The following is a 14,315-nucleotide window of genomic DNA, read 5'->3' as shown; positions in this document are numbered from 1 at the left end:
AATCAGGATTACTTGTCTAACTCAACCATCAGTACATTCATTTAAAACAACAAGTTCCACTTAACACCTCACCTTCCCTGCAAAGTTCATCCAATCAAAAGCAATATAGTACATTAATAAGAAATATTTTTTTTACAACTAGAATCGCTATAATGTGGTTTTGTTTTTGAACCGAAATTTTGTAAAACAAGGGATAGAATGCAGCACAACAATTGCACCAAATGGAATTGCAATAGATTGATTGTTTCCAAACACATGGAAGAATACGGATTGTGATCTCAAGATAACAAGCCAGAAAAAGAATAATGTTGGCTTCTAGACGTTTGTCATTATTTTTGCAATTCCTTTTTGATTCCACTAATGGTGCAGAAATTACACACAGAATCTTTAATATAGCTGTTTTTTATGTTTAATATTGTCTGTCTTGCTTGTGTTTTTCAGATTGCAGGTCTTCCTCAACACCTATGGCATCCAGACTCAGACCCCGCAGCAAGTGGAGCCCATTCAGATCTGGCCCCAGAAAGAGCTGGTGAAGGTATCACGGTTCAATCCATCATACTGGCCAACAAACAAATCTTCCACACTGATCAATCTCAGTGACAGTCGCTCCATTAGACTGTTAGTCAGTGTGGATTGACTGGCACATCAGTCATGTCAGTCAGTGAATTATTTTTGCATGCTCTTAAAAGATTTACACCACGGATTGAACCTCGAGAGTGCACTTAGTTCGACTCTGAAAATAGATTTAAATGTTATCTCCGAGATATAAATGTCCTTTGTGGAAATACTTGCAAAATATTAATTAAATATGACAATATATCAATAGAATGTAGTAATCATTTATTGACCAACCTAGTCTAAACGTATTTAACTTATCATAAATCATATTTTTACAATATTTTTAGGGCTCTCAAATCATTTGCTAAATGTTATTCCTGCCTATTCTGTCTGTAATCGGGAGTGCACAGAGCAATGTGTGTGATAGTGTTTACATGTTTGTTCTTCTGTCTGTGGGTGTGTGAGTGGGCGGTAAGGTTTTGTCATTGGAACGTGCAATTTACTGCGGTTAGGTGTAAAAGCTGTTTGAAATTAGAAGCCCAGCAGTATCTGCTTCTCTTGACTATGTTTTTCTGCTGTCAGTTTTGTGTATGTGCGCTACAGTATCCATTAGAGAGAATGTTGATCTGCTGAGTATGCCTCTGTAAGGATGCTAACTCCGTGGCTGACCGATCAGAGACAGCTGGTGCTCTCTAGATAGGGTTCCCTACTTTACATCAGATGCAGCACCTTCATTGCTGTCACCTTTTTTGGGAAATATCACATTTGCCTAATGATACACATTTGAATGTTTCTTTTATAAAGGAAGAATAGCGCTAGGTCAGTTGCTGGTCATTTTATTATTAAATTATTGATAAAAGGATTGATTATTGATTAAATAATTAATTTGTGTTGGTTTACACTACCGCTTCAAAGTCAGCAGCCATTCCTCCAGTCTTCAGTGTCACATGATCCTTCAGAAATCATTCTAATAGGCTGATTTGGTGCTCATATAACATTTATCATTTGTATTATTCTTTGTGCTGCTTAATATTTTTGTGGAAACCATGATTGATGTATAGAATGTTTAAAAATAGATTTGAAATATAACCGTTATATTTACTGTCACTTATGATCAATTTGAAGTGTCTTTGCTGAATAAAAGTTTTTTTTTTTTTTTTAAGGAATTTTTTTTTTTTACTGATCCCCAAATTTTAAACGGTAGTGTAATTTGATTATTATACTATTATTTTCACATTCAGTCAATTTTATAATTAAAACCATTCTATCAATTCAAGCAAGAGTCCATGTTCAGCTTCACATTGGGCATCTGATCAGTATTCAAATTTTTGATCAGCAAATTCTAAACAAATTATGCACAGAAATACTGGAACACTGCTGTAGTTATCTTTTTACTGTGCGTGCCACGAAGAGTTTCGGACTCTGGGCAACACTCCCAATATAATCTCTGAAGCTGTCTACACTGTCTTTTACACTCTCTAAATCTCTTCCGATCGGTTTTGGCTGTTACTCCGTCTGCATGGTGAGCAGTGCAACATACAAATCGAAAATCTTTCCAAATTACTGTCGATGTCTTTCGCTTTGGTTCTACACCAGCTTGTGTCAGATGATGTTTCTTCAGCACTCATTATCCTGTGCCACAACAAAAAGATTGAAAATACATTCATGGATCAGACTGCTCAAACTAGCTTGCTCATCCTTTCAGATGAACTACATTAATTTTGTATACTGAATATAACTATACATATATAACTATATGAACTATATACAAATTTTAACTCTGTGACTGGTTACAGTGCTCAATCGCTGTAAATGCTTTAGAAAATGTTTACACAGTGGTTATAGAGCTAAATTAAATGCCCTCAACACTTTTCATGATTACTTCATTTTGGATGTAATTCAGCTGTAAACTTGATCTTTTGTGCATCCGTAATGTATACAAATCCAAGAACCTGGTATTCTTGAACAATCACGTAAAATATAAGTGCAGATAAGAGAGCAGTTCAGAGGTTGACATGCTGTTTCTAATCCAAGCATCAAGGCTGCTGAAAGCGATAATAGCGTGAACGTCCTTTGTATTGGCTATTGTAGCAGCCTGGCTTCACTGCCCCTCTTGATGTTCTTCAGGCTTAACATGTGTGACATTTGCAGGTTTCGTGTCAAGCATGTTGAGCTCCTGATTAGAGAGAAGGGCACTCCCGATTCAGCTGTGTCTTCTCCTCATTGCTATTCTCCACACAAATTTTCCAAGGTACAGAGATCCGCACCGAGAGAAAAAGTGTTCTGGAGCATAAAGCTGTCTTGAAAAATTTGACAACTGGTTTGTGTCTAAATTAGCAGCTCTTTTCCTGTGTCAGTTGGATATGAGCTGGGTTCTTCACAGCAGGGTTTATTCAGCTCGTTCTGTTATTTTTTTCTGTTTATCAGTATGCAGTATGCAGTACACTTTTGTACGGGAGTGTTATTCTGAGAAGGTCAGAGAGAAATAGAGCTCCATCTAATGTCATAAAGATGTCAGTACACTGTGTCTTTGAGAAGGGGTTCAATTTGTGGCTGTTAGCCAAACCCAAAATTTACACACTGGTACTGGGAGAGGAAAAATCAGTCTAATAGTAAGTCCAAATTTCTCAACGTGGACCGATTACAATACAGTTCAAAAGGTTGGGGATAGTATTATTATTATTTTTCTTACATTTATTTATTTGTTTGACAGAAATTGATACTTTTGATAAACAAGGACACATTAAATTGATCAAAGATGACAATAAAGACATTTATAATCTAAAAAATTTCTTTCAAAGAAAAAAATGTAGAATCACAGAATCCTGGAAAAAAAAAATATCACACTTTTCGTACTTCATCAAGCAGCACAATCTACACGTTTTAAACTGAAGTCAGAAATGTTTCTTGAGCACCAAATCAGCATATTAGAAGCATTTCTGAAGGATCATGTGACACTGAATATTAAAGGCTGCTAAAAATTCAGGTTTGCCATCATAGGAAACATTACATTTGAAAATATGTTATTTTAAATTGTAATAATACTTTACAATATTATGGTTAAACTGTATGAGCACAAGAAACTTATTTAAAAAACATAACAAAAATATCTTACCTCAAAGCTTTGAATGTAAAGTGTTTTTGCCCATACACGCACACAAAACACTTTTCAAATGTATATACAAAATAGGACCAGTCTTATTAGACTCAGGGTAAGGAAGAATCTACCTACTTAGCGACATTGTGAGCTTTTGCTAAGCAAAGTTAATGAATCTGGTTATTCCTACAGTTTTACACAGCAAAGGGTTGTGATTTGATCCAATGAACCAGAGACTCTAATAAGTGTACTGTAACTTGTGATAGATGAAAGTATCATCTAAATGATAAATGAATAGTTAGTAATGCTTAGAAAGAGAGCAGCATCCTTGAGGTCAGGAGGAGGTGTTGTGAAATTGTTATGCTCAAATAATGGCTTAAATGCTCAGATTTCTTTGTCTTAATTAATGGCACTAAGACCTTGTGAAAAATATTACAGTGGCGTTTGACCATCTTGAAACTGTAATGTTTACTGGCTTGTCTGGCTTATGCTGATTCTTGTGCCAGGAATGAGGGGATATTAATAATCAAAGTAGCAGGTGTTCCCCATGGGATACGGTTTTATCTGGTGAAATCTCACTCAACATTGCCTTTGCTTTAAAAAGCACACCACTCAACAAAACCAGTCATGCAAAAGCCTACACATACCCTGTCATGACTGGTTTGTTGACCTTTTCTCCAGGGAAATAATCAGTCTTTCAGAATCAACTACTGAACAAAACATACATGGTATTAATTAATGGTTACACATGGCTCCTGTGCTATAATGCCTTGTACAATGCCTTTACACACATAATGGACTGGTATTCTAGTTGTTAATGGGTATGATTTGATCTTTCCAGGCTTACCGCTTCCTTGCCATCAATAAGAAGCTCGGATTGAGTGGGAGACCGGAGAGACCTGTTGGCTGCATTGGCACTTGCAAGGTAAAAAGTGTTCTTTGTGGTTGAAACTATGATAATAAATATTATTCCAGTTCTAAGAAAAAATCTCATTGTGTGCAATAGTTTTTTGCACTATATTCTAAGCCATGCATTGGCTGTGTGTGAGAAACATACTGGGCCCTATAAAACACCCGGCGCAATGCGACGCAAGTGTGTTTGCTAGTTTCAGTCCGGCGCCGTTCGCATTTTCCCGTCCAGCTTCACATCGTTTAATCAGCAAATGCATTTGCGCTCATTTTTGTGCCCATAGGTGTGCTGGTCTAAAAGAAGATCTGTGTTCTGGCACATTGCTATTTTAATGAGCTGAAAATAGACCAACTCAAACCTGGTCTAAAATCTGCCACAATGTTTTTTCTTTGTTATTTAAAGAGCGTACACGCTGCTTATTAAACACAGGGACGCACAGCAGCACACAAACATGCCAAATACAAAAAATTAAAGGATTAAGATTTTTTTTTGTAGGCTATATATATATATAAAACATAATGGATACATGTATCAGAATTAGGCTATCTATTTGCTCGCTCCAGTTCCGTTTCATTTCGGAGACGCGTTCTGTCTTTGAGCTTGCCAAATTCTGCCATGTAAATAGCAAATCTGTCATGGCACGAGCGCAACTGGCTCTTAAAAGGGAATGGAAGATGAGACTCTGATTGGTTTATTGCACGTTACGGACAAAAAACACTCATTAAGAGAATAAGGACAACCCATTTAGACCATGCGCCCGGGCGAGCCAACCGTTGCTCCGTCGTTAAAATAGCAAAAGTGGATTTGGACACACCCTGAGCGCACCTGCACCGTGTGCTTTACACTTTGTATTTAGATCATTAAAATAGGGCCCACTGAAATTTAAGTTATTGAAATTTAAGGTAATGGACTGAAATTTAAGGTATTGACTAATCTTCTTCCAGTAAAATGTTATTTTCAGTGAACTGGACAATATGTTTTACTTTCAAACTGAATGATTTATGCATGTATCTGACCGATTTGTTCACAAATGATTTAGTTGAAGCAGTTCTTGTGTTTACATCTTGCTAATTGTTTTTCCACAAATCCAGAAAATGGCTTTCGAAGACTTGGAAAATAGCATCCATTAAGTACTTTTATGGGTATTTTTCTTTTCTTTTTTTAATGTAATTGTAGTGTCTTTTTTAGGAGCTTCACAGCTATGATCACTTGGCATATAGCCTTGTGTAGCCAGACCTTCAGACTTACGGCAGAAGATTTGGGTCTGTATGAATTATAGATGATTGATTATAAGTCTATTGTTCTGTTCCAAATTCTGCTGAGCCTCGCGGCCTACTTCGTTTTTAAATATGATGACATTTGGAGAAGATAAATGTAGGAACTCCAGAGTAATTATCCTCTGTATTTGTTGGAGAATCGATTACGGTTAGTATGACAGTAGTGGGCAGTATGCAGCTTCTCACAGAAATACAGAGAGAGTTAGAGGGATGTTCATATGTCTGTCTGTGCAGAATGGATGGTGTTTTTCATATGCTGTCTGAGGTAAAGTTGCATGTAACGCATGAGGTCATTTCTCTCCCCCTTAGATTTATCGAATCCTTGGAAAGACTGTGGTCTGCTATCCAATTGTCTTCGATCTTAGCGACTTCTACTTGTCCCAGGATGTCATGCTTTTGATAGATGATATTAAGGTGAGTTTGGTGATATCACACCTCACTGGTTCCTCAAACAATGTAAGAAGAGGGCTCACTTTATGTCCCATACTTTGTCTGTCATTCTATATAAAGAAGAATAAACTTTAGGGCAATGGACAGAAACATTCCCCATAAATCATCAGTTTCAGCCCTCAGGGTTACAGAGTGTTTCTCCTGCTGTCTGCACTCTATTAATGCGTTTATGTTTGCATGTGTTTTGTAGAATGCTTTGCAGTTTATTAAGCAGTACTGGAAGATGCCAGGCCGGCCTCTCTTTCTAGTACTTATCAGAGAGGACAACATTAAGTAAGAGTCTCTCCCATCAGCCAGATCCTGGTTTTGTTTGTGAGAGGTACAGAAATGAGTCTCTTTCTTTGCTAGGGGAAGCCGTTTCAACCCGATACTGGACATGCTGGCATCTTTTAAGAAGGGAAACATTGGAGGAGTCAAAGTTCACGTGGACAGACTTCAGGTGTGCTGCTCTTTACAATAAATAATTTTACTGTTTATGAAAATCTTTTTGACTTCCACAACCAGCATTTCCCCACCTTTTCCTACCTGAGAAAGTATTATTAAAATATGAATTTATGGTTCTCTGAAATTTAATTAGACATGGGAAATATGAGAAATAACAAAGCATGGTTTTGAAATTATTATTTAAAGTCAGTAAAATATTTGTTGACAGTAAAGTTCAGATGACTGAACACACGACTGCAGACTTCACTACAGGTATTCCTGTTGAGTTGGCTTATAAACTACCATTCAAAGGTTTGGGGTTGGTAAGATTTTTAAAAAATGTTTGTATGTTACCTCTCTGAGTCTTCTTGTCTTTCAAAATAGTTCGACAGCGCCGTTGTTACCTTGCTTGTGAGAAATATCATGTAGCTTTTAAAATAAAATCGCCAGAGTAGCGATAACAACGTAAGTGTATGTTTCTGCACTGTAAGTTATGTACAGTATGTGCATCTGTGAGGGAGAGAGAGCTGAAGAGATAGGATATGTGGTTTACCTACATAATAGAGCGTAATTATGTTGCAAAACATGGAAATGTTGTTTTATCATATTGCTTACTATATTTATTTGTCTGGCCATTTGTTGTTTTGGTTATTGTGCGGTTGTAAGATCTTTGAAATAACAGAAATCATTTGGCGAAGTGATATGGACATGTCATGCGGTCCAGAGCAGGGATGTCAGGTTATCGCAACAAAACCCACCCAATAGCTACTCAAAACTAACCCAAAACTAGCCCAATCACATTTCGATGGGGGTTCCCCTGTAAAAATCTCATTCCGGGAGCAAAATAGACATTTTCAGCTAAATATTACAGCTGTGTATCAGCAAGAATCTGATGATACGATACAGTATATAATGATAAATTGTGATACTGTATGCAAGTCGATATATTGGAATATGGATATATTTTTAGGAAAGCTGTCATTAAGAAGACATCCCCATATGCAAACCTTATATATATATATATATATATATATATATATTAAACAGAACACATTAGGATCTGCATTTACGATAATTAGTCCCTGTGACATTCAACATTATTGAAACAATTTTTGTACGGTATGAGTAAAGGGGGGGGGGGGGGGGTTCAAGTGCTTGTTGAGTCTTTTTAAAATGTATTTTATAAAAAGACCATATGTATTTTTAGACTCTGCTTTAAAGATTCAGTTTAAATTTGCAATTGTGAAATACAATTTTGATCTGAACAAAAAAATTACATCTAACAACTGAATCTTGAATGAATCTTGTATGATTTATTTATTTTTAAATAATGATATAATATATTTTGAGAATCGATACAGTATCACCAAACAAAATATATACAAATAATATTTTCTAACACCTCTACTAAATATCTTGTTATTCGGGTCGCTTTAGTCTCATGTAGTTCAAGCTGAAGGTCTGGAATTCATGGCAGCTTTCATTGGCCAAGGCCCACCCATGAGGCTGTTTGACCCATATTTCCAACAACCAATCACAGTTCGTTTCGTTCATCTTCACGTTTCGAGGCATGGAAATGTCGCCACAATAAGAGACATTGTGTGTACAACTCGCGGACGTATTTTAAATATTTTATGCCACAAACTTTAAATATTTCACATACTTTTGAAAATCCAGCGTTTAGTTGATCCTCATAAGCACTGGTAGTCACAGTTGTAAACATGACGACTTTCTTCTTTCGTGAGGGGTTTGGCGTCAAGGTATCTTTGTTTCCAGATGGATTGTTAAAGAACGCGACACATGTCTCATGGAAATCCTGTAGAATTAAACCAATCCGATAACAACTTCGACATTCCTGAAGTGTTTCCACTTTTGTGTCCCATATGCATCAGACGTTTAGCCAACGGTCCGTGGGCGTGACATCTGAGGCTGAGACTAGGGTTGCTTCAACCTGCAGACATGAAAAACAACCCACGGCAACAGTGTTAAAGTAGCCCAATTCGACTTAGCAACACTAGTCCTGAGCTGTGCGTGTCCCTGAAAATAATTGTACACTTATGAACGTTTGTCAGCCAATCAGATTCAAGCATTCAACGGCCCCGTAGTATAAATGATCATTATACTCTCTACTAGGTAGAGAGTATTATAGTGATAGAGATCATTATAAAGAATATCACAACAGGGGCAAATACTCTTTTTACAGTACTTTATTGCTTAGCTTGTTGAGTAACAGTCATTTAGGACATATTACATGCATCATTGCATGTCTTGTCTAAATGCCTGTGTGTTCCCTTCGGTCTAATGTAACATTCTTTGTGGAAACCCTGTAGACCCTGATTTCAGGTGCTGTGGTGGAACAATTGGATTTCCTTCGTGTCAATGAGGCTGAGTAAGAATTAACCTCCATTTACACATTTGCCTTTCTCTCCACCTTTGTTCAATATGGTTTACTTATTGAGGCAATAGAAGCAAATTACCCTCACGGTTTCTAATGCATGCCTCAAATTAATCTTCCATTTCCTATTGACAAAATACCTTCATGTTATTCTTTAGGATCCCAGAGTTTAAGAGCTTTGAGGAGCTGGAATTGCCCAAGCACTCGAAAGTAAAGCGTCAAACCAGCACCCCGAATGCCTCGGACCTGGAGCAGCAGCCGGAGATCAACGTTGAGGAATGGCTCCATAAATCCACATTTGAGATTCTACAGAAATTCAATGTGAGCCTACTATCCTGCCCATGTGTTATTATGAGTCTACTATAGGTGCTCTTATATAACTCATATTCTGTTATCAGGACTGTGACTGTCTGGCCAGTCAGGCCCAGCTGGCAAGTATTCTCCTCAGAAAAGAAGGCCCTGAATTCTTCAGTAGAAATGGTATGTGGTTTCTCTTGATTTCTGTGGCTGAAGTATTTCAGCGATCTAAAAATGGTGAGCTTTTTAAAGAGCCACAGGACACTTCTTAAAGCATGGCTGCTTTTATAGCTCATCTGAATGAAATGTCCACAATTGTAATCCATTTAGTGCCTTCATGGCTAAGTAAGTGGGTTGGCAATGCTAGATCACACCCTTGTCACGGTCTTAATTCCCATAGTTACAGTTTATCTCATTGCTCAGGACGGTTCACACTCTTAAACGGACCTATTGAACAAGCGTGGAAAGATTAAATATATGCTTGTATGTGATTTTATGTTGCAGTCCGGAGCTTCCACATGTCTTTTGCCAAAAAAATGTTCCAGGGATGTTGTCTGAAAATGTGTTTTTATGGATAACGTGCCATTCTTAATCCTCCTTTATGTTCAGAGAATCTTAAAGATGACATGGAGAGAATCTACAGAAGAGCAGGCAGCAGGAAGCTTTGGTAAGAGTTTCCTCTCAACACCATATTCTCCAGAAGTAAATTAGCGTTGCATTATTTTCTCGCTGGTGGGGTAAAAATAAGGAACTCTTGATATCTTTATGCCTATTTTGCTTATATATCTTCTTTATATATGTGTAATGTTATATACAACTAAACACACTATGCGCATATCTATATATTCTTAAATTCGCAAACCTCATGTAGGCTGGCGGTGCGTAGTGCTGCGGCCGTTATCCAGAAGTTTGCCGGTTCTATAGCTCCCCATATTACCACTATGTTGGTCCATGGCAAGCAGGTAATTGGCCAGTGGGGCACACAACCTCTGCATGTGTGGTGTAACTGTTGACTCTGTGCCGACGGATGTGTTAACTCATGAGCACGCAGCACTCATCCTTTGTTGTGTCTTTCATTACATCCGCTCACTCAAGCTGTTATAATCATGCACAGAGAAGCCATGTAGCTCATACATTTTTTTTTTTTTTACTTTTATAATTGTTATTTTGCGTATAAGGTATTTTTTTGGGGGGAGGTGAGCTATTTTATATCCTTCATTACACAAATCTGATAGCTGGGGTTGCCACTCTAACGGTCTCATTTGCAGTTTGTTTGTGAGATAAACCCCATTATGTCTGTGAAAGTACAACCTGTCCATAACACCTATTGATATTAATTCCTCAAAGGAATCCATCAGCTAAAAATGAAATTGGTGAACATTAAAATAGGTTCGCTGAAGTCATGGATTCAATTTCCAACATCGTGAGATGATGACTTTGGATAAAAGCGCTTGCCAAATAAATGAATAAATTAAAGGACATGTGAATTACAAAAGTGTAGCGAGTCTAACTTTGTATTATAAAGTGTATTCCAGGAGCAACAGCAGCTGGGTCTGAATGCCCAGTGCTACTCTCTCACTTTGAGCTCTCCTGATCGTTTTCGTCCCACAGGGCCTAGCTTGAAATAATAGTGAGGATTTAAATGCTACAGGGGGTCAAAATCTTGAAATATATAACATTGTCTCATTTATTCAAGTGCGCATTATGCTACATTACAATTGGAATTTTTTTTTTTTTAACACAAAGTTGTTTTTGGTGATACAGTGTATGTATTGAAATGAAATACTTCTGACCTCCAGCTAAATAATTTGTCATTGTTTATGATACAGCAAGTCTTATTGAGTGGTGTTCATTACTTTATGGTTGGCAAGATGTTTTAATGTTCTTGAATGTAGACTTTTATGCTCACCAAGTCTGCATTTATTTGATCAAAAAATGCAGTAACAACAGTAATATTGTTACAATTATTGTAATATATTTAAAAATGTAATTTATTCCTATCATGGCAAAGCCGAATTGTCACGTTTGATTAATTGAATGCATCCTTGCTAAATAAAAAGTGTCCATTTATTTATATATATATATATATATATATATATATATATATATATATATATATATATATATATATATATATATATATATATATATATATATATATATATATATATATATATATAAAAAAGCAAACTTACTGACCATAAACTTATGAACAGTAGTGTGTCTATTTTAGGAATAACCTATATTTTGTAATTGGCTATAGTCCAGTCCCATTAATGTTTGGCTCCATTGAATGAGTGAGAATATCTCTGTTGTACTGTGTTGTGTTCACCAGGTCCGTTGTGCGCCTTGCTGCCAGTCTCTTAACTAAGCTAGTGGACAGCCTTGCACCGAGCATTACTAGCGTTTTAGTGCATGGCAAGCAGGTAAGTGGAAAACAGGAGCAGGGGCCTAAATAATGGGTATGAATAAAAACTCAAAGTCCCTGTCAAAGTCAAAAATATGAATTTCAATCCGGGATTTCCCACAAAAGTTTTACTGTTCACTGAATAAATTGACATCAAATGTATGTCGAAGTCATGATGGACTCCTCTTCCTATTATGCAACATGATAGTATCTAATTGCATCAGTTATCACCGCCAAAGCTAACCTGCTGCCCTTTCATTTGATGCTTCTGCAGCAAAATCGCTTTTACCCACAACTCCTGTAACCATCCCATTGTTTGTGCATTACATTTAACGTCATTATCCATTTTACCTTTTATTTGCTTTGTGTTGAGACAAACATTACGTGTGGTGTGGAGTGTTCATTTAATGAACTGCCAAAGTTTCCCAACACAGGCCTGTTTAGCCTCTGGTGGTTGTGAAATGATTCATCAGAGTAGCGCACTAGCAGTGAATCTGCATATAAATGCCGTCCTAGGGGCCTTATGTTGTGGTTAAGATAAATGGGTATGGTTTGGTTTGAAAATGGGTCATTCCTTGCATACAAGAGCAGTCTGAGCTGACCTGCATATAGAATTATAGTCCTAGCCCTATTTCATCTAAAGAAGCTGAGCCCTTTTCTGTGTTCTCCCTACTTAATGTGTATTTGGATAAATTGCCATAGTAGAGCAATACTGATGTCTGCTGGGAACTGTAAGGAGAACAGCAGATCATGCAAAACCAACTACCACGTACTTAAACCACACTTAAAAATATATGCATTTAATAACATAGATAAAATATAACCAAAGACCAAGATACATATCATACTAGATGTTTTATGGGACAAAGCTGGCCCCTGATGACCTTTGATTTGGCCCACCATACCATAAGAGAGGGATGAAGCATGCCATTCTAATTATTTATTAAATTATTTTTTTTATTTTTGCACTGAAATGTAGACAATGTACGCAAATTTGATTAAAAACAACAATAACAACAAAACCAATACAATAAAAAAAGTGGTATTAATTAACATTTACTTTTGGCTCATGGCCACTGTAATAATATTGTAATTTCAGTGTTTAAAAGGACATCTCGCATACGCTTACTACCAGTTTCATTCATTTTATTTTCTTGAAAACAGTATTTGTATTGGAGTGTTGTGGTTTTGTGATTTAAACAACACACTCTCATGGCAATTCCTAACTGGTTTATGTTTTTGTCAATTGGTGGCTATTTTATTTGTGCTTTCATACAATATGCCTTCACCCTTCTGACGCTTTGATTTAGCTATGGACCTTCATGCTGTGTTCTCTCTAAAAATAGCACGTTTCCCAAATCGCTTTGTACAGATTCATACAAAATCACCCCCTCTTAAAACGGTTACTTTTTGCCATGAGATCGGGTTGGATTTATACATTTTAAAATGAATGATCCTGGTTTGAGTTAGTGCAGTACATTTAAAACCGATTCAGAGGAAAAGAAACAAGCAAAAATGCATTACCTGAGAAATCATCCATCATGATAAAGACTGACGGCAGTTCTGTGTTACCAGGTGACTCTCGGCCTGTTTGGGCATGAAGAGATCGTGATCTCTAACCCCCTGTCTCCAGGGGTGATTAAAGACATCATATACAGCAAGTGCAGCCCCCATGGCGAGCGAGAGGCCGTGCTGCAGCAGGAGCTCGTCATCCACATTGGCTGGATCATCTCCAACAACCCAGAGCTGTTCAGTGGCATGCTGAAGATCCGTGTGGGGTACGCCATCACCGAGAGTTTCACAGCATAAGCCTAAATAATAAAACATGCTCACATTAGGAATCAAATCATTGGAAATAGGTTCTGCACATCTTCTCTATCAATAATTTACATAGGTTACATTAAACGGTCTTTATTTGTCGTGCTTATTTTTTCCATCAGATGGATTGTTCAAGCCATGAAGCACGAGTTGAAGATTCGTGCTGGGGACATGCCACCTCAGGACATCTACCAGATGTCCCCGAGTGATGTCAAACAGCTCCTGCTGGATGTCCTCCAGCCTCAGCAGACTGGCAGGTGCAGGAGGCCCACCATCTGTGTGTTACTCTAGATACCTGCCCAGACTCAATTATCTCCTGTGTCCAAACACAACAGCAGTATACAGTTTATCATCATTTAATTAATCCTAACCCTTTTTAATTGGGCAGCTGAGGTTAATTGTCAAGTAAGAGAATATGGTCTTCTGATAATGGAATTGTAATGGTTTATTAGTTTAATGTTTCACAATATCAGGCTACAGTTGAAAAAAATTGGGCTCAGTAAGACTTTAAAGAGAAAAAAAAATTATATATATATATATATATATATATATATATATATATATATATATATATATATATATATATATATATATATATATATATATAGGAATAAATTATATTTTAAAATTATTATATTTAAAATTGTATTTTAATTTGCAATAATAGTTCACAATATTACTGT

At 36.8% G+C, this 14,315-nt stretch overlaps 1 protein-coding gene across 4 annotated transcripts in view; it reads left to right on the top strand.

The window, feature by feature from the left end:
* The window catches only part of phkb (phosphorylase kinase, beta), a 67,577-nt gene that overhangs the window by 51,140 nt on the left and 2,122 nt on the right, over positions 1–14,315 (top strand). For 3 of the 4 annotated variants that reach the window (XM_052601437.1, XM_052601440.1, XM_052601441.1), the window contains 12 exons: positions 442–535; positions 4,497–4,580; positions 6,152–6,256; positions 6,483–6,565; positions 6,641–6,731; positions 9,046–9,104; positions 9,269–9,431; positions 9,509–9,590; positions 10,017–10,074; positions 11,743–11,833; positions 13,390–13,592; positions 13,755–13,889. In XM_052601437.1, the coding sequence (XP_052457397.1) occupies positions 442–535; positions 4,497–4,580; positions 6,152–6,256; positions 6,483–6,565; positions 6,641–6,731; positions 9,046–9,104; positions 9,269–9,431; positions 9,509–9,590; positions 10,017–10,074; positions 11,743–11,833; positions 13,390–13,592; positions 13,755–13,889 (1,248 nt within the window). Of the gene's footprint in view, positions 1–441; positions 536–4,496; positions 4,581–6,151; positions 6,257–6,482; positions 6,566–6,640; positions 6,732–9,045; positions 9,105–9,268; positions 9,432–9,508; positions 9,591–10,016; positions 10,075–10,278; positions 10,370–11,742; positions 11,834–13,389; positions 13,593–13,754; positions 13,890–14,315 lie in introns of all 4 variants that reach the window. The other variant, XM_052601438.1, reaches the window with a different exon arrangement.

Source organism: Carassius gibelio, chromosome A7 (assembly GCF_023724105.1).
Source record: "Carassius gibelio isolate Cgi1373 ecotype wild population from Czech Republic chromosome A7, carGib1.2-hapl.c, whole genome shotgun sequence".
NCBI lineage: Eukaryota > Metazoa > Chordata > Actinopteri > Cypriniformes > Cyprinidae > Carassius > Carassius gibelio.
This window is presented reverse-complemented; position numbering and strand designations above follow the sequence as displayed.